Raw genomic sequence first — 21,986 nt, 5'->3', positions numbered from 1 at the left:
TGTATCGGCATTATTTGATCCATGTGTATGGGATTGTTGGTCTCTTCCACACAACACTTGGTATTAGAGCCCAAGTTGCGCTTGAGACATGGTGTCTCGTACGATCAAATTTAGTGGAGCTCCCATTTGAATTGGGGTTACAAGATTTGGACTTGGATTGATGCTTGTGGTCGAGGTGGAGCTATTCGGATCGTGAAACAATTGGTGATGACTTAAATCACGCAAATGTGGAGATTGTTGGAAATAGATTGGATTAGATTTGAGCCATTTGGAATCCCACATTGAAAAATGTGAAGAGTCATCTTTGGGTTATATGGATTAATCCACACACACTAATGTCGAGGCTTTTGTGGAAAAGCTCATACCCGAACTCCACCAAATAACTAAAGTGTGGGGAGTATCGGTATTATTGGACTCGTGTGTGTGAGATTGTTGGTCGCTTCCGCACAACACACCTAACCTTCAAGATTCATATGATGTTACTCCAGCAACAGAAACGCCGTCGTCGGCTTATGATTGTTGAAAAAACAGAGACATTTTTAGTTTAGGGGAGTTGCGGACGTCTATCTCTAAACAAGCCCTATAAGTTCCATATAATTACATAGAATGAATGTTCTAAATTTAAATGTTTTAACTGTGAGCTATCTCGATCTCAAACTGGAGAGCGAGATAACTTAATGTCAAAATGAAATTATAATAAAGAGTCTGGTGCGCTAAGTTGTTATTTTTCGTGAAAAGTAAAACATGCTCTCTAAAATAACTAAGAAAAAAAATATTGGTCACTTCTCACATTATCACAAACTCGATAGTTTACTCTTTCCAAGTTTCAAGTTCAACTGATCACTCCTTATACTTTTTAAATTCAAGCAATCTAATCATTTCATCTTCTCTCCATCCAATTTGGGTGTTAAGTTCCATCCAATTTATATTTTCCTAGCAACAACTTAACACTCAAATTAGATGGAGAGATGACAGAATGACCAGATTGCTCGAATTTGGAAAGTATAAGCAGTGATTAGTTGAAATTGAAACTTGAAGGAGTAAAATATCGAGTATTTTGTCCAATAACTAACAAGCTAATACAAAGTTTGCTAAAGATGTTCCGGCGCTTTATATGACTAGGAACGTCGATCTTAAAATTTCACCTTAAACCTTATTTTGCATTAAAACAAATGAATTACATTTTATATAATATTCTAATGCTAGCAAGTTTCTAATCCATTAGATTATTTTTAAACAATCACAAAATCATTCATGCAAATATAGTCAAATATTCAAGCTTCGACTGTATTTGTTTATTTCGGTGTTGAGTTATGTAGTATCAATCAATTCATATAGATTCATATAAGGGCATGTTTACTTAAGCAGAATGAAATGGAAAACTGAGGGAATGATTATGTATTTAGAGAATTTCAGCGTTTACTTGCACATGATGAAATTGTAATAGGTGTGGGTCTCACCTCCTCATGAGGACTTAAATCCTTAATAATCCGGATTTAAAAAATCCAAGGGGAGGGGAGGTAGATTTGGGATTGAAACATTAGTTATCAACTTTTTATGCCTAAAACATTCTCACATAAATTTCAATAACTCAAAACTACCCAACAATATATTAACATTTTATGTCCAATATATTCGATAATTTAACTTAAATGGTATACATCACGATGTATATCTTCAATTATATTTTCTCCATATAAATAGTATACCATAAAAAAGAAACATATTTTTAATTTCAAAGACATAATCCAATAACTTACTTGAACATATAGATCGTTATTGTCATCCTCTGAATTTCGGATATTGAAAATTTAAATTTGAAAATATGACTATTCGAATTGAAACTAAATATTTACATTTACATCTTATACAAAACTATATCTACAAGGTAAAAAAATAGTTAAAAGAACTAGTTACAAGAAAATTCTCAAATTACAATGTTCTACCCTGGTCGCTACTTTCTCAAACTCTCTCACCGCAAATACGAATAATAACCTGCACAAATAACCTTACACCATGAATTGGTGCACCAGGTTGTAAACAACGAACTCGGTAAGCTTTTTAAGCTCATATGAGTAAAACTTAATATAAGGACTCAAGTAACACACTCGCACCAAGTGATGATATAAATTAGTGAATCCTGTGTAAATCATAGTTCAAGAACTCACATAAATATACAACAAAATGAAGTGGACAAGAAAAACCAACAACTCAACCTAAAATCATGAAACCAAGAAACAACTCACATGTTGGTTTCATTAAAAACACCATATCCCTTTCTCAAAGGGAAATACATGACAAAATCATATTTTGAGAATTTAACAACTCAACAACCAACAAAAATATATTGCAAATAAATTTTCTTTTAAAAACATGCAATCATGAGACCCAGAAAACCCCATTTGGTTACCTCTCATGTTGTACAACGACAGACAACTTAGAGCTCTAACTGATTGTAACAAATCACTCAACCAAAGGCTTGGTTCCCAATTTAATTTCCTCCTGTTATGTAACCCAGGTCCGAAGACCAGAAAACGTTTTAACAAGACTCATATGTTAAAACAACACGTACAATATATTCAATCAACCACATGATAATATTGTCAAAAAATAACCGAGTGACTCTCACAACACACAATATGAATAAGTCGTGCCAATAAACTAATTTACCAGAAGGTATATTTTATTCCCTTCCGCTCTCTTCTGCCACAATAACAACAACTAAAAATCAATAAATCAAATTATCGGATGGTACATTTTCTTCAATTCCAATCTCATCCACCAACATTTAACAACCAAACACATTCAAGGATATAAAATATAATATAGCGACGTATATATGTATATTATTATCACTATTAAATATACATAATAAATAGACTATACCATATCAATATCAACATGCATATATCAATTTCCATTCTCAACCAATAACCATAGTCCATCATCACCAAAACTTTTTAAAAAAAATTCATTTAAAAATATCATTTTACATACCCATGAACCATAGACGATTAAGTTCAGGTAATTTAAAACCAAAACATATTTCTAGAACCATTTTTACATGTTAATGATGCATGAACTTCATTAACAACTCAAATTAAACTTTGTGACAAGTGAGGTTTACTCATATTAACATCCCATTGCGTCATCTCACAACACGTGTCATTATACATCACACACTTAACCAAGCACCTACTAAAGAATGAAGTCTTGACTTAGAATATAAACTACAAGACAAAAGCCCTTGTAATTAAAAACCTACAGGTTAAGTCAATTGAGGCCCTAGAGCCCATAAGGTCTCTAAATTGATATGGCAATGACAAGTCGATGAAATTAAAGTCTACCATGAGAGACTCTAACATGATCAATAGTCAACCCAAGCCATAAAGTGAGTAGTAAGATACTTGTGGATACGAGCATAAGTCAATAAAGCAACTAACAACCATCGATACGGTTAATAGTTCACAAGTCTAACACATTGCCTAAAACCCTCCAATAATCAATAATTCCATTATATCCAATATGAAAATAAGGCAAGATAGGCAACCTTATACCTGCAAGCTGAGCCAACACATTCTGAAACCACTCCCTGCACTGTTATGAGCCCACATATACCAATTTAAAAAACACTTCCCCCAAACCTCGAACTGGACAAGGAAACCTCCACAACAACAACAAAAGAGAACCCATATATACGATTTTTCCAATTTCGAGCTTCATCGTCGCCAAAATGTCAAAATCTTGCTACCCTTATCCTTGCTACATCATTTTGCACTTGTGATTAAAAAATGAGGTCGGAGGTCACTATAAGGAGGACCAGAAGGAGGAGGCTAACCTACTTGGGTTGAAGTCATCATAGGAAAATGAAGTAGCCAAAACTTGGGTTACTATAATCGGCCCTGGTCTTTCGAAATGTGGCCTCTAGCTTGAAACGAGCCAATTTGATACTACAGAGAACGTCACCAAAAGAAGGAGAAGAGAATTTGATCAGTGTCGATATCTGGAACAACTAGAAAACTAGAAATGGGAGTCGGACTGACTTTCGGCCTTTGATGCATGCAAACCAGCGCGAAACCGCATGAGCCACCAACACAGAGAGGTACGCAAGAAAGAGACGAAGAGATCTAGGCTGGCCTCGTCGCCTGGAGCCGCCGGAAAAGTTAGGTCAGGTCGGTCAGATCCGAATCGGGTCAGAAGAATATTTTCAATTCTGAAAGAGGCGCACATAGATGACAGAGAAGGAAGAAAATGAGTGCGCGCAAAAAAAAAAAGAGAAACCCTAAAGGGGATTTTTCTATTTATACTTAAAATTTCTGGAACCCGAAACTTATGTTGATTGTAACATTTTCTTAAGATTTCCATATTATGTGTACCGCATGTCCACGAGCTCATATCGACGAGCTCTACGACTTTCATGAATAAAGTTTTTTGAGATTCTTAACGAATAAAAAGTCAACTTTTGACCCCTCACAATAACGTTTCCGACTAATTAATCGTTCGAACACTTTCGTTTTCTCCCTTGAACTATATAATCAGATCACCACCAATTTATGAACCTCTGAAAATAATTATAATTATAAATTTCCAGAATATTACAGTTATACTCAGATTAAAATGATCAAGGGTTTTTTTAGTAATTAAAGTAGTTTTTATTTTAATTTTTTATGATAAGTAAACAACATCAATCGGAACTAAAAATATCTGAATGGAATTGAAATCGCCACACACAATTCAATTATGTCTCTCATTCTTTTCATCTTCTATTCAAAGTAAGTAAACTGCCATAAGATCAAAGTAATCATATAAATAAGTTTTCGTTCCCATATACTTTTGACCACAATCACCCTCCATATATCAGTCATCATATTCATACCAACGAGCAAATGAGCAATCAGGCATCTTTCATTCGGGGTTCCTCACAAAAAAACATACATTACTCTCCAATCTCCACTATAATACAATTTCTCTTTAGACTACAAATTTCTGTTATTTAGATACTATAAGATTACTTTGACCCGAAAGGGTTCATTATAGAAAACCAAATGATTGTTTTGAACGGCCGATGTGGGAACTGTCTTCCTGGATATATGTTCATAACTTTTATCTGTGCGAGTGTTAAGATATGATAATTAAATTCTTGCACTAAATTGCTAAAGCTATTTGGCGTCGAGCATTATGAAGTGTAAAAGGCTGGTCTATAATAGGGGAATGGTGGACTTAGATTTCCATACAATTAGTGGAACATAATAACACTCACATGGCCCATAAAATTAGTGGACCGTAATAAGAGAAAAGAACCATTTTTGATCACGGAACCATATTGAATAATCTCAAGCCCAATAAAGAAAGCAAAAAAAAAACATTCATATGTTGGGGAGGGAGTCAGCAACAAGATAAGACCACAACATTGCTGTAAGATGGAGAATGAGGATTTACTAAATCAAAAATGTCATTCATTGGTACAATATCCTTTAATTTAGTGGCATCAATCTCTCTTTTATAAATGAGATGTCGTGAGTGAGTTTGACTCAAAACAGACTAGTTGTTATATTTGAGTTTGTTTTTGAATAATAATAATAAGGTAAAAAAAATCATATATCGACTAATACCATTTGATTTAGTAGTCAAATCTTATGACTTTTATCTTATTAAGTGGGAGAGTGAGTTCAGAGTCATAAAAACTAATATATATTCTTATGATTTTGCCTTAGGAGGTGACATTTTCATAGTTTGTACTTAGCTTGTTTCAATGCAAGCATATTAGTTTGTAATGAGTTGCGATGTTTATGTTGAAGAATGGTTTTTACCTGTCATTTCTCATACACTAAGCGTTAGTTTCATGCCTAATTTGACTAATCATCTAATAATATAAGCTTCTAATTTCAAGACATAAATTTTTTATTTCTCTTGGATAAATATCATCAATATAAGGTGTTCATTGGTCCAATACTCCAATTTTAATACTTGCTAGTGTCATTAACTCATTATTTTGCCATCCTTCAACGGCCACGAGAGCGTAAGTTGCAAATGATTATGAGAAGTTCTAGAGAAACTTTATCTTGTCACTTGTTAGGTTTGTAATGATGGAAGTCTCATTTTGTCCACGGAAGTTTCATTTTGTCCATTGTAGGCCGTTCTTTAATTAGTAATGCTATTGTTTTGGTCAATGAGTAATGCTATTGGACCCTCACACTTTTGTTCACTAATTGCTACATAACGAGGCATTAATTATCAGCTACATTATTCTGTAACTTTTTAAAGAAAAAAAATTGTTACAAATTAGTTAAGGGGCATTTATCTATCTTAACATTAATGATTAGAATTGTACTTTTATTGGTCATTTATAAAATTCTAACAAAATTTAACATTCATATACTATTGTGGCTCTAATTTGATTGTTTTTACCCTTTTGAAGAATTGATAAGGTGATACAGGACAAAGAGAGGGTAAATTAAATCAGAACAATATAAATGTAAAGAAGCAGCGAATGATTATGATGAATGATTTGAAGATAGGTTATTCGTGCATTCTAACGCAACTAACTGCTGGAATATTTAAGAAAATAATCTGTTGGACTTTTCGGGTTGCTCGTACGAAATTACAGATGAGGGAATGACAGGGAATGAGGATCAATTGGGCGAAAGAATACTTCGAGTCAAAATTTTAGAAGCATGACAGTTTTCGCCAGTTTTCCAGTCATATGCACGAGGAGAGTTTTCTGAATTGACTGGATGAGGTTGAAACATTCTTTGAGATGAAAATAGTTCTAGATTATAAGAAGGTCAAGACAGTTGCTTCCCATCTCAAGGAAATTGTCCTTGATTGGTGGGGTGGATTACAAAACTCTAGAATTTGTCCATGAATTTTTAATGGAATAAGCTCCACTAGAATTTATCAATGAAGAGGCAAAAAAAGAAATTACATTTGTTGACATGGTTATTACTGTTGAAGAAAATTTGCAGTCTCAATTTAATTATTCAAACAAGGTTATTCAACAGTTTAATATTGGGATGCAAGAAGTATGTTCAAGATGCGTTTAACAAACTGGTCTTTGAAGTTGGCTTCATGGTGGTGCCATCAGAGTTTGCTAAAGATCGTGTCTACAAGCCACGGTTCAATTGTCTAATTTATTATGAGGTTTGTTATCTACATGTTCTTTTTCTTTATTTAAGAGGAACTCAATGTCAAGTTCTTTCAAAGTGGAGGAGATTGATACAAGACAAGGAGAGGGTAAATTAAATCAGAATACTATAAATGCAAGGAAGCAGCGAACGATTATGAAGAATGATTTGAAAATAAGTAATTCGCCCGTTCTAAGGAAACTAACTGCTGTAATATTTAAGAAGATGATCTTTTAGACTTTTCGGGTTGCTCGTATGAAATTGCAGATTTTAATTTGCGAATCAAATTTGAGCAGATTTTGGTCAAAATGTCTGTTTGAGACGCATAATCTGGAATGAGAACGACGAGATCTACAAGACTCACTTTAGTGAGCCCCGTCAAATTTAAGCCAAATAATGATATTTTACTGTTCTGATTCGGGATTTAGTATTTTAGGCTATTTATATTTTCCTTTTAGAACTCTTTTTATTTAGGTTTATTTGTTTCCTTTTTAATTTGGATTCTTTAGGTTTCAATGTTAGACTATGACTTTGATTTTTTTAGGTTATTGATGTATATATAAGCATCATATTTCTTTGTATTGGGACAACTTTGATATCAATAAAACTTTGAGTTTTCTCAGTTATCCTAGTGGATTCTAGAACTTCTCGTAGATTCGAGAAACCCTAGTCTTATCAATTCAAGATTTCCGTTGGTGGATTCCAACGGATTAGTTCCTCTACATCATAAGGCTAACATTGCAATCTAAAAAATTATAAGAAAGAATCTGGATGGAAAGCAAAATTCAGAAATAAACTATCATTTCCTAGTTCGATATGGTTTTCCTGTCCAAACTGGGTTATGTCTATAGACAACTTATAGTGGCACCTATTCATTTGGAAGTAGTTGCCAATGCTTTGGCACCTTGAAATGATGAAGCAAGCTCTTATTATTCTTGTTCTTATTCTATTATGTCTATTAACCAATCCACTGGAGCATCTTTTTCACTTCCAAACCTATACCATCAAGAAATACCCATCCATGTATGGATGTACCCAGGACTGGCCCTGAGGGATTCGTGGCCTGGTGCAAAAAGAAAAATGGGCCCTTAATAAAGTTTTGTGAAACCAAATTCTTTGATTCTTGCAGTCGGTCTTCTTCGTGAAGAAAGGATATCAAGAATTTAAGATAAAAATATAGAAGAATGAAAATAGTGAGATTTTCTTGGAACAATACAAGTATGAAGGCCGTGACTTTACTTTTTTAAAATATATTAAATTTAATTATTGATAAATAAACAAACAAAATTTTTTTTTGCCATAGGCCTAGTGCAAGCGCACTGGCTACCCTCCCCAAGGACCGGCTATGGATGTACCAGTGCACCACTAACCGAAAACAAGTATTGCTTTTGACTGCAATGGTGCACCGTACATGGGTATGGCTGATGGCAAGATATCCAAATGGCTAGGACGCCCATTTGGATGGACATAATTCGCAGTAACAGACTAGGTCGATAATAGGCCGAGAGAAGTATGTGATCTATCAACCATTCAACCAGTGATATGAGCATTTTGTGCGACATTCTTAACATGTTTTTACCTCAATTTGTACTTTTCTTAGCCCTTATTATTGTAATATTGAGTCATTGAATCATAGTAAGAGTCTTTGGCGGTATTAGATGCATTTTTGTGCTTACATGAGTTTAAAACGCATAATTGGTCTAGAGTCCTAGTTTGACTAGGAATTCTTGTTAAGTTTTGAAACTAATTATCTCTTACTTATGATTTTATTTTCTTATTTTCAGATTGGATTGAAGAGATAATTAAAAAAAAAAAGATAGAGACAAGTCATGCAACAATTAAATAGAAGATGATCATTAAAGGCATAAAACATGTCATGATTTAGGAAATAAAATATGACATGATTTATGGAATAAAACATGACATGATTTATGGAATAAAACATGGCATGATTTAGGGAATAAAACATGGCATGATTTAGGAAATAAAACATGACATGATTTAAGGAGATTAAAGTATGACATTATTATAGGAAGAAAGAAGCAATTTCAAACCCTCTATCTTTCCTCTATATATACATGGCTTCACCTCTCAAATATCATCACTTCTCATTAGCATTTAAGAGCCAAATCTCTACCAAAACACCACCATAAATTTCCCTCACAAATTAGCCAAGCCGTCCACCCCAAAACTATCATCATCTCCACCGAGTTTCACCATTGAAGACACACCTCCAAGGTTCCTACAACGTGTGATTTTCGCAACTCATCTCCATCGCTTCGTCTATTTGTGTTAATCTACAATTCTTTGTCTATGAAGATTGTAAGTTGTTATTTATGTGGAAATATTGGTTTTGTATTTGTTTTAGAATTTTCAGATTGTATTTTATATGTTTTTCAGACTATGCCGAATCTATGTTCTTATAATTATTGAAGTTTGTATTTCTATTGTTGTGTTCTAATAATGTTTCTCATACTTTTAGATAATTTTTAGATATGTGTATATGAATTTAGTGCTTGGATGCAGTCCCTAAGATTGTGTTTGAGTGCTAGATTCATCAACCATATTGACACAAATCGAATCATGCCCTAAGTAAGTTCGGTTTGTGTTGATTAAAAGTGGTAAAAATTCTGGAAATATACATGTGAAACCATGTTGGGTGACGCCACACATGAAACATGTCTCCAACAAAGATTTGGTGCTTAAATGTAATCTTGTTTGATTTCTACTCTAAGTGTTATTGAATTCGATTACATACAAATCTAAATGTTAATTGAAATCTTGCATGATTAGATGATCCCCTAAGGCTCTAATTGTATTGGTGTCTAAAAAATATGTAATTGGTCAAATTAGAATGTATGATAGGTTCCAACTTGTAATTATGTGGTGTAATAGTAAATTTGGTCTAAGTTTGTTAAAAAGAAGTCGATCATGTAAATAGTAATTTAGGTTTTATTTTAGTGGTTAATAATCAATCTCAAACCCCTCATTATTTGTTAACACTAAAAGTTTAGAGTTCCCTTCAATTCCCCGGAAAGAACGATCACTGCTTATGATATAGTAACAATGATGTTTTACATGATTTATTATAGACGTTTTAATTAACGCTCTATCATTTTGCAAAGAAAACGAACCGATATGTGAGACGGTACTTGGTTTGAATTTTGACCTCACCACATTCTAACTGTACGCTGCAGATGCGTATTTTTGGTTACGGAAGAAGTGGAGAAGCTCAAATAATCGAGACATCTGCTTTCGGTTTCTTAAACGTTTTGACATTGATGACCAAAGTGGAACTGTGTACTTCAGACACTAGCGCTATTCACCAGTCAAGCTTGACGCCCATTGTTTGATAGTGCGACAGTTTCAGATTGTACTCAGAAAATGTACCCCTATAGCAAATAATGATTAGGCTAAGACCAAAGCAATGGATGAATTGATAAACTAAACATCTTCAACTGATATCAATCAAAAATTTCAATTCAACGTGAACCCCTATAGCTCATGTCATCCACTCATGTTTACTCAAACCCATCTAATCTTATTATGATGTAAATATAAAACAGATGCACACAACCTTTTCTTATACACAAACCATGGGATTGGCTCATTTATACAATGTTGGTACAAGTATAACAAAATGTGGAAGGCAGCTTAAAACCCTTCCTTAGGGTTAGAGCTGCTAAAGAATGGGAGGAAACACTGCTAAACTTGACAAAAAAGGACAAGGGAGGCTAATATACAAAAGAATGGTACTAATACAGGTGCTACTCTACATTTCTAGGTATACCTAAGGTTGGCTAAACAATGTACAGAGGGTGACGAAGACTTACTACACTCCCACCCCATAAGTGAAGGAAACTATTCTTGCAGAACTTAAGAAAAGGTGGACAAGCTATAAGGAATTGTAAGGTGATGAATAAGAAGAGGAAGCGTCAGGAGGACCTAGAGGAGGGTTTGAAGATTGTACAACGGTTTCAAGGTCAAGTAAAGGTCTTAGTCTTCTGTTCACCTCAGTACTTTGTAAATTTAACTCCTCCAAAATCATCGCCAAAGCAGATTTGCAAGATTCTTCATCCCTGAAAGCAAGAGTCCATCGTCCATCAACCAAAGCTTTCGTCTTCACTTTACCATATGCACCGGATCTCACAGGATCCTTTGAGGGTAGAGTAGATGGACGGATCCGCAAGTGCAACCATTTGAAATGTTTATCATCAATTTTTGGCTGCAGGAAAAGGAAATAGACAATTAAATATATCAACAAATCATAATTCTCAACTTTTAACAGCAAATTATATGATTATTCATTTTTGAACGGATTGCGGACACACTATGCAGTAGAGCTGTAACATACATTGCAACCAGCCAAAGGTGCAGCCACTCGAACGACACCATAATGCTGTTTCAAGGGTAACTCTTCAGCTAAAACAACCCACCCAGATTCTCCCAAAGAGATTGCTAGAAAGCAAAAGTGACGTTCTTTACCCCTCTCAAACGCAATTCTACAAGGCACAGCATCAACTGCATAACAGAAGCCACCAAAATAAGAAACAAAAAAAAGACCAATCCAGTAGATTAGTAAAGAACTAGAAGTTGTGTAAACTGTATACAATTTGTATAGTTCAAAATACGTTCAGATATGTGTTGGGTAGAGAACTGACCAAGTCTTAACTCGATACCGGGCTTGGGACCTGAAGCATCAATTCCAGCACTATTTGCACGGGAATTTTCTAAAAAGTCAGCTGGAGAGTAAATAGGAGGTTGCTCAGGCAAAGATCTACCAAGGGAGAAAATTTGAAGTTGATGTAGAAGTACAAACACCTAAAATATGATGGGTATTAGCAGCAGCATATTAATGGAATTACTTTATTCTGAAAAGAAATTAATAATTCCAAAGCATAAAAAAAACTAACAAGTCAAAAGAGAAGTAGCAGGTAGGTGCTTCCAGGTTCCACAAATGGGAGACAATCTTAATTCCATAAGCTACTTATATGCCGTTTATTCATATTCTAGTATTTCACAGAGAAAACTGAAGAAGAATTTGTAGGAATATCCCCAGCCTACCTTTCCTTTGAATATGATCTGGAACCAGAACCTAACATTCCCCAACTGGTTAATATATCAAGACGAGCTTCTTCATTTCAAAATTCAATAAAAAAAAGTTAATCAAAACTCAAAACCCATATTCCCAACTTTCCATTAGCTACTTTCTAATTCATGGCAACCTGAACTGAATACTGAGGGCCCACAGGATGATCCTCCCAAAACTGCACTCCTTATACAGTAGTTCCCTATCACTTTGCACTGTTTGCAGTGTTCTAAAAGACCAATGTATCCTTCAGATATTTCTTTCTAAGTGTTGATCTGAGTGTTAATCGATAGATAACTCTTAATGTTTCTATAAGTCAAAGAACAAGAAATTTATTTATTGGTTTTAACCTCCGTCGTGGCCCAGTGTTGCACATACTCTGATATTAGCAACTTAAAAAGAGCAATAAAAATACAGACACAAACCTTCACCAACTCATACATCCTTTCACCAGCAGCAAATGATGAATCACTTGTGAGACCATCTGTAAGAAAATAGATTGGCATTAACTCGAAGAAGGTTTCAAAAATCTCCAATTAAATTTCCCACAACACCAGTCTCCAATACTACCTCCAGAGAAGAATTTTGGAGGTGAAAACAAAATGTGCTTGGGCTCTTTCCGAGGGGATGATGCCTCAATTCCTATGAGAATTCACACACATCACCAACACATTTTATAATTTAAATTCATCAAATCTTACACATGTGAGAAGGAAGTACCTCTCTTGCACTTTTTCCATTCATCACAGAGGACTGTTGTAAGTATATCTGGCCAGAGTCCTCTAGTCTCCTCAATAAGAGCACTAGCAGAGTTCTTGTACGATTCCTGCATTAGACAAACAGGGAATACAGATCAACATAACATAGCTAAATCACGATCATAAAGTATATGAAACTGTGAATGGTGTTATGTCAGAAGACCTATCCACTAAGACACAAATGTAGTCACATTTCAATCAACTAGATCAAACCAACATGAGTCCAAGATCCATCTGTTACTATGAGATCCTTCCATAGACCTATTTAACTAGAAGAGCTGTTTAAGAGGTGGTACTAAAATTATTTCCATTAGCTGCAACACAAATGCATGTATGAGAAAGGAAATATAACACACTCACCTGCAGCAAATTCCGATGATGCCAGTTAAATTCTGCCTCACTATAAGGAAGTAACTGACGCAAAAGCCAACCTCCATCCCATAAAGTTTCCGATGATATATTTGAACGGCAGAAGACACTGACCAATGCATCAAGCACCTGCCCCAGAATAGATAGAAATATATCATGGTTACAAGTTTCCCATTCTTTTGTTTATTTATTTGTGATTAATTAAGATTTAAAAAAAAAATTGTGGTTAATTGTGGTTCCAAGTCTAGGAGGCAAAACAAGGAAACAGTTGAATCATATTTTCACTTGGTACGTCATCAAGAAAAGAAGGAATAATAGAAAGAGGAGAAGAAGAATGCCAATCTCTTGGACAATAGTTTCAAGTTTCGATGAGAAAATATAGACTGCACGATTTCAGCTGGGTGGCATAAGAACAAAAATAATGAGAGAGAGAGAGAGAGAGAGGCATAAAAACTATGGATTAATTAGCTAGCTATCTTGTGACCTCTCATCACCAATAGCCCCAAATATATAACGTAAATTTGGAGGATCCAGCTGCACTGACACGAAGTCCAGGAGCCTAGATACTATTTTGGACAACTTTTGTATGTGGGTTCGTATGAAACATTTTCAGTCAACACTAGAACAACATCAATTGGGGACATAAATAAAGTGATGGTGTGTTATTCTGAGTGAGTGCGTGTGTTTGAGGAGAGATAGATTAAGCCCATCAAGTCAGCAACAGACCTTAGAAATGGAACAAAAATCAGAATCTTCTGAATTAAGTGAACAGCCACAAGTGATTGCAGTGATCTTTCAGTGATGCATTATTATTTAGCTTACTACGGTTGACAAAACTTTGAAAGAACCTACACTTTGGGGAGTACACACATTCAGACAAACAAGTGAACAAGATTGTTTTTTTTTAATCAACATTAAAAATACTCAAAAGTTTTTACCCAAGGTACCTGAAATCTATGTACACGAGGGCTAGCTCTCACTTCCAGAAAGGAACATGATACTCCATACTGTTCCTGTTAATTACAAGGAAAAAACAAAAGAAAAAAGAAAAGAGGTTAGCCGACCGACAAACAAACTACGATTATACATAATGCTGTAAACATGCTAAACCCTTAAAGCAGGTGAAGAATTGATAGTTATACAGATAAACAATTATACAGCTTAAATTACATTGTATACAAGATCAATGACCCTTTCAGATCTGAAGAATTTATTATGCAAAAATAGTTATAGAAACTGGGTTAAGTTTTATGATATAATCATTGACCATATCATTGATCTATTGACATATAATGAAATCTTCGCTCCATTTTAGAAAAACAATTGGCGATCTAAGTTCCTAACCCATTCTCAACAATTGAAACACAGCTTTGACTATACAACTGTAAGTCTGTGGCCAGTAGTCTCTCTACATATCCATACAAAAGCTTTAGCGGGATAAATACAACAACTTCAGCATTATTACCTTAAGCTTTTGTAAACAGCCATCAAGCTCACTGCCAAATTCAATTCCATTTCTCGAGGAGCCACTTTCTGAAGAAAAGAGTTGTTCTTCACCTGAGCTTTCACCAACCAAAGCTTGCTGCAAGAATGCCACAGAGCATTATAATGGAATTTATTCAATGAAACAACATTTTCAATCATATGATGTCCTGTAGATTAACAGCTACACAAAAAACAAGCTGAATACAGAGACCCATAAGAATTTAACTAGACTGTTACCAGAGTGTAGCGGTACATATGAGTCATATGACAAAAAGAAAGTGGTGGTACAAATCTCATGTTCTTCTCAAGTAATTCAGAAAATGATGCACATAGCTGGTCCGATGTGTATCTTTATTTGCCCCTCCCCCAGTAAGGAATTACTTGGACACCTTGTAAGGCTGTAACCTATGCTTTTCTATTTAAAATTATACCTCTCACGTATATTGCAGCAAATATACGACAAGAAACGTAACTGGGGAACAACACTAGTGTGTACTTGAATAAGGGCTTCTCATATTATATTATTCTGTTATAAGGTTGGGACAGAAAACAGCCAAAGCATAGTTTTCGTCTGATTTTAAACTATTCAGCTCGGTTTGGTGCTCCTGTTTACAATTTTGGACTTGAAATTATTTCAGTTTTTGAACTTTTGAAAGTTTAAATAATCAAACCAATTCAAAATAAGCTATTGGTAGGTCTATAGAGTTGCAGAGAAAAATACTTTGTCTTAACAATACTCATACACACCTAATCCCGATAAACGGACCCATCACTCCCGCAAATTCACAAAGCCATAAAGTAAGAAATAAACTAGTTGGCAGTCACTCTAATTATTACTTATTCTGCAAGCACACAGAGAAAAGACAAGAATTTTTATCCCAAAAGCATACCAGCAGAAGTTTCTTATGCTGTTTGCGTTGAGGAAGAATTCCCAGGGCATCTGACATTGATTCGTCCAATTCTATATAAGTGAAGATTTAGTAAGAAACAGAGACAAGAAGCTGTTGTGAATTTCGTTTGAAAAAACAATGATGAGAAGTAGTTCTGATTAAATCAGAAATACAGTTATATAACCTTTTGTCTGCAACAAAGTAGCCAGCACACTCAATGAACCCGAAACTTGTAAATCGTCCCCACTTGTAAGGAAAGAAAGTAAAGCCTCCCTGTACACATGGGCCAACATCACTTTTAAATAACATGGAAATTAAATACATCATACTGACCAAGTTAACAATAACATGCAATACTGCTTGGGACATGACAGATGTTCAATTATAAGTTAGGGATACACAGCCACATATCGAAAAGTAACTAATGATAATTTGCATTCATTAAGAAAAATTGATAATCATATCATACAATAAAAAAATACTGTAGGTTAACAAAAAATAAATACAAACATATATATATATATACAGAGCTTCTCGGCTGCGGACGTCCGCATGGTGCGGATTCAACGATTCCGGCCACCGGCGACGCGCAACGACGGCGCCGACCAGCACAGCCACACTCCCCTCCTCCCGGCGCTCCTGTCTGTGCCGGCCGGAGCTGCAGCGCCGGGCTACGGCGGCCGGAATCTCGAAATTTCAAATTTCTGGGCACCGTGCGAAGATTTCGAGATTCCGGTCGCCGTAGGCTGGCGCTGCAGCCCTGGCCGGCACAGACATGAGCGCCAGGAGGAGGGGAGTGCGGATGTGTTGGTCGGTGCCGTCGTTGCGTCGCCGGTGACCAGTTTCACCGAATCCGCACCGTACGGACGGTGCGAACGTCCGCAGCTGAGAATTTTGTATATATATATATATATATAAAGCACCAAACAAAAACTTCACGAAAAAAATTGAGATTTACTCATCTTGTTAGTGTAAAGATTTACTGTTGTGTAATGAGATTGGTGTTCATTGACAGAAACTTATTTCATAGAGAGATTCCAGTAAATCCATAGCCATAAGGTGAATTTCAAGATCATAAATGCCAGTATAACAAAACACAAACTGCCAACATCTTTTTTCCAATCGGCGTGGTGATAGAACAGAAACATATCATAAAATCTCTCTAGCAGCTGATAAAACCAAAACAATATAAAAGGCATAGTCAGGGAGCAATTTTTAATGAGCAGTATAGACTTTTTGTCCTAGCAGACATTAAAAGAATCATCGAAGTAATCTCATAAGAAATGTACAAAAGAAGAGGTCTCACACATCAGCAGTAATTAGAAAGATCTTATTACCTCAAAGACAAATGGCAATCACAACTATCATTTTCTGTTGCAACACTGGCATCCACGTGCTGGATTTGGGGAGAGCTTGACAAGTTCTCCGAATCAACACGTAGATTTCCTACTTCTGCTTTAGTTAGATTATTACTGCCTGGTGGCTGAATTTCATGGGTAACACCATAACCAGATTTGTAGCCATTGGGTTTAGCACCAGACTTGGATAAGAAAGCTTGTAACGGACAGAATAGGGCAGCAGCAATAGTATTTGACAGATCCTTGATTTTTACTATGCGCAAGATGCAACAAATTAGATACAAAGATGTGACAGCACCAATTTGAATCTCCTGTTATAAGTTACAAAAGGTCAATAGCATGTTGGATTCCAAAGTTATCACTTATCAATAAACTACCAAAAGAATACTAATCCCCTATTAAAAAATATAAAATAGCAGGCAGTAAGGGTATGTTTTCCCTACCTTTACAGCTTCTATCGTTAGAGAGGGTAGAAGCAATGGAAAGATCAAAAGCCGCAATATGTTTTCTGTGAATAACCTCCCAACATCAGGAATTCCAGCAGAAATAATATCACTAAAATAGTAGAGATTATCCTCGATCTCATCAACAGCAGCAGTAATTGACGAGGTTGTGTCTCCACCAAGGTTGCTGTCTCGATATATAAATGAAATACTTCAGAGAAGATAAATGCAGCATACTCATAGTAAAATCAGAATACTACTCCTACTCTTACGTCGTACTGTCAGAAACCAATACATTTAGATCGATGCATTGCTTCCGGAAAAATTTGACCAAGTCCAAAAAATAATCTGAATGAGGGACACTGGTAACATATCTATTCACAGAATCATCTCCAACTGAAAAATCACAACAATATTAAAATTGGCATAGATTAAGTTGCACTGAACACAACATCATTCCCCACATTAGGCAAACAGAGAACAACCAAAACTAACCGTGATAAACATTAAGCGTCAGAGCCCTTACAGCAGTGCGAACCATACTCTCCTCATGAAAAGCAAATCGTATTGCCTCAATATAAAGCGGAAATGAAACAACTTCATCCTAGATGCACAAAAAGAGATATATGGACTGCTATTATCCACTACAACTTAAAAAATTGTGAAAGAGAAAATTAATCAAGATACAAGCAACTGGCAATGATTCAATTAGAACAATAAGGAAACCCAAACCATATCAAATGTTAGTCCACAATAGGGTACTTTCTATGGAAACCATAGACTTCTCACTCCCCAGATCCAGTGGAATCTAATGAATATTTATTGTTACATGAAAACTTCAACCGTCATCCTTTGAGAATAACGTCATATAAACTCCATCCTAGAAGTGCCAAAAGATTTTAGCACTTCGTTTCCAGCACTCACAAGCTAGGGTAACCAACAATTCACCAAATAATACTAGAAATGTGAAAATGGTACTAGTCTAGAATCTATAATGGATACGCAATTGATGTCCAAAGGTTGAGGCATGATAAGTACTTTAGTAATTTTACTCAGATGCTAAATTCCTCAAGGTGCATCTGCCTGAGACATGTATGATTTTATATCATTGTTTATAGGAATTATAATGTAATCTTGGTCACAGGTGATGCAGACATTGAAGAAAGGATCAAGCCATTGTTCATGTATTTTTTTTTCTTCATTGGTTTTTTGCGATTGCACATGTGACATCAGACGATGACAATTAATGCTGTTCGACACTAGTGCCATTCAAATTCAGAATTCAGTTTTACATATTTGAAGTTAATGGTTTTAAAATTATACACATGCTCAAACCCTTATTAATCAGTAGCCAGCTTACTGAAACAAATTTTTTTAAAAAAAAGTATGCAAATTTCATTCGAAAGATGAAGGCAGGTGCTATCAAAACACGACAAATGAGAACAAAACACTACTTACCTCTTCAGTCTTTACAAGCAGAGAAATCGTATTTCTATCTAGCTTCCCACTTATTGCTCTTCATAGACCATAGCATATGCAATTAAATAAGAAAGCAAACAAAAGATGTCAAAAGAACAAAAAGGTACTTATCAAAGAATATAAAGACGGGTAACCACATAAGCATTTTTTTAAGACAGAAAAAAAGGAGCAAAACCAAACCTTAAGAAGGATATATAGTACGACAGTAACTCTTCATTCTTAAAATCAAATGAATAAGTTATTAAGTAGTTCATATGTTCATTACTGAACATGTAATCTGCAAAAAAATAATAATAATAATTGGTAAGACAACCAAATCCATCAACTATCACCCCAACTAGAGAAACATTAGCTGCTGCAAAATTTATCATGTTCTTCTTAACAACAAAACTTACATATAGCATGTTCATTTTTGAGGTTCTGTATCATAATGCTGATTGTCTGCAGCAACTGAAGTGAAACAGTCATAGTTCTACTAATCTTTAATATACGTACAAACTCTCCCATGATTTGCTTCTCCATGAAAAATCTAGACAAGCAACAGGACAAGATTAAAGTCTAATAAAAAATCATGCGGATCAAGATACAGTACGAGTTGAGAAGTCATACTCGAAAAAGGTCGTATCATGCTGGTCACCATAAGTTATCAACTCCGCAATTGATCTCAGAGCTTCAATAACAAAATCCTTCATAACAGACCATATATTAGTACAATATGAGAGAGAGAGAGAGAGAGAGAGAGAAATTTAACAACATGCTGATAAAGGCAGACATAGTCCAATTACCTTGTTAACGTCATTCACCACTTGAATTTTCACCAGCTGATCAGTTAAATACCTACTCCAAGAAGGCAAATATTGATTAGCACAACTGCGCAAGTATAGAAATACAACTACTATCAACATCACATATCAAATGAGAAAAATCAAGTTAAAAACAGCAACACTCATATAATTGAATAACAAATACGACATTATGCTCTGAAAGAACTCTTGGTTTGGAAAACAATGAAGGGACAACTGAGATTAAGAAGGAATGTATGGGAAATAATAAGCTCAAAAGCCAAATGCCTAACTGATTCCCAATCTATTGCTCTTTTACATGACTTGTTTTGAAGATCCTTAAAATCGGACAATTCAGATCATTGGACTGAACGGCGGGAGAAGCCGCACCAATGTTGGCTATCCTTTATTGAAAATGCACTCCAACTTAGAGGACTCTACGTATATACATATAAAACTGAGTAACATGCTTCTTCAGTGTTCAATTCATTCATTCATGAAGGAAAATCATCATGAAAGTAATTAGGAGAAAACTATAACAGGGAGAAATTACACCCATGTTCCTCCACCGAGTAGTTGTTTCCGAATCTATTCCAACCTAGTACACATTTGACCTGAAAGTCTCTGGATTATCATTATCATCATGAATTATTTGCTTCGCCAAAACAGAATTCATTTTTGTAGCTCTGAACAAATGCTGCATATCAAATATCGGAAGTTAACTTATTTCTCCACCGCAAGGAGAGGAAAAAAGTACACGCTTCTTCACAATTCCTATTCCATTCCCAAAGCAACACTCAAGCAGGTGCAGCATCCTAAACAGCATGAGTTGAAAAACTCGATCCAATCCCCCTTCTCAATTTTAATTTTTTTATGCCAGCCGTCATAAACATACCATCTGTCATTACTTATACAGCTCAGAACAGTCCAATATTCGAAGCTTTCGACATCTACGGCTCCCGCAACCTTGCAACACCACCTCATCTAAACTCAACTTACTCACCAAAACCTCCAACATTCACAATGGGAGGCCGTACACTTAGACTTGTCGCTCTCCACAATCAAGAACACTAAAAACAATCAACTTTGCTCCGTAATTTCGATCCTCTAATCTAAATTACCAATTAAATCAACTCAATAATGTAGCAGACTCAGTAGCCCAAACCAAACCATTAACAATTAAGCAAATTAGAAACTAGTGAAATTGAGAACTGAATTGAGCGAAACTGAATGTTAGGGTTTTGCAGACCTGAGCTCGTCGAAGGAGAATCGGTCCCTGGGTCTCCAAAACGAAAACCACATGATGAATTTGGCTCTTTCTCTCTCCGGAAGAAGAAGAAGAAGAGAAGAATCAGAGCGAACTATTTGATGGCATTCCAATACGGATTTCGGAGAAGATCGGCGACGAAACGCAGCGTTTTGATCAGCATCTATAGACTTTCTCAGAAGAAGAGCAAAGAGGGTAATACGAATCAAACAAACAATCACACAGAAGAGAAAGGAAAAAGAAAAACAAACAGAATTTTTTGCCAGAAAGGCAAGGAAAGCTGGTGGAGCTGTGCCACGGGTCGGGTCACTGGGTTTGGGCCGGGTAAATGAGGTTATTTGAAACTAGTAAAACTATGTGGTGGCGCTTTGGGTAGTAAACCTTATAATTGTTGATGTCGCAGAGACGCAGACAATGAAGCTCGGGCGTCGTAGGGCTCGTCAACGGGACGGGCCGGACGGGTCGGCCCGACCCGGCCCATGAGTGACGGGCCCGGATCTTAATAAATTTAAATAAGTGGTGGGCCGGGTATTTTTAAAAATACGAAGATCCAAGCCCGCCCACCTAAGGCGGGCCTTGCGGGCTTTTGCGGACCGGGCCGGGCCTTGCGGACTTTTACGGGCCGGGCCTTACGGGCTTGTATTAGAAAAAACAATATAATACTCTAATTTAAGGGTTTGAAATAATAAAAGAATTGTTATAAAACATTCTAAAATAAAAGTCACAAATAAATTCTAGTTTCGAAATATTGTTGATCGACACCAATAGATGTGATCGATATATATATTTAGGGACCGTGTAAAAATTTCATCCAATTCGGACCTCGTTTAACCGTCGGAATTTTCGGTTAACAACAAAAAGTGGCGTTTTCACATAATAAAATCTCATTGACCGGGGCTTTACCAAATAGATTTCTTCAATTCGACCACGCACGATAGGTAA

The 21,986-nt window shown here is 35.6% G+C and overlaps 2 protein-coding genes across 2 annotated transcripts in view; both read right to left on the bottom strand.

Annotated features, from left to right (window-relative positions):
- LOC126790098 (transcription factor bHLH35-like) overlaps positions 1 to 21,986 on the bottom strand; it is a 129,624-nt gene that overhangs the window by 70,612 nt on the left and 37,026 nt on the right. The window lies entirely within an intron of this gene.
- On the bottom strand, positions 10,626 to 21,243 carry LOC126790088 (protein TRANSPARENT TESTA 9). Its single transcript, XM_050516221.1, has 21 exons — positions 21,027 to 21,243; positions 19,781 to 19,832; positions 19,605 to 19,681; positions 19,391 to 19,524; positions 19,176 to 19,272; positions 18,975 to 19,032; positions 18,012 to 18,120; positions 17,789 to 17,912; positions 17,517 to 17,703; positions 17,053 to 17,384; positions 15,900 to 15,988; positions 15,716 to 15,786; positions 14,806 to 14,922; positions 14,288 to 14,353; positions 13,332 to 13,469; positions 12,934 to 13,039; positions 12,784 to 12,855; positions 12,639 to 12,697; positions 11,786 to 11,945; positions 11,479 to 11,645; positions 10,626 to 11,349 (listed from the first exon to the last, which is right to left on the bottom strand). Exons 1-21 carry the CDS (start codon positions 21,077 to 21,079, stop codon positions 11,020 to 11,022), a joined length of 2,598 nt encoding a protein of 865 aa, XP_050372178.1. The 5' UTR covers positions 21,080 to 21,243; the 3' UTR covers positions 10,626 to 11,019.

This window comes from Argentina anserina, chromosome 4 (genome assembly GCF_933775445.1).
Source record: "Argentina anserina chromosome 4, drPotAnse1.1, whole genome shotgun sequence".
Lineage (NCBI taxonomy): Eukaryota > Viridiplantae > Streptophyta > Magnoliopsida > Rosales > Rosaceae > Argentina > Argentina anserina.
This window is presented reverse-complemented; position numbering and strand designations above follow the sequence as displayed.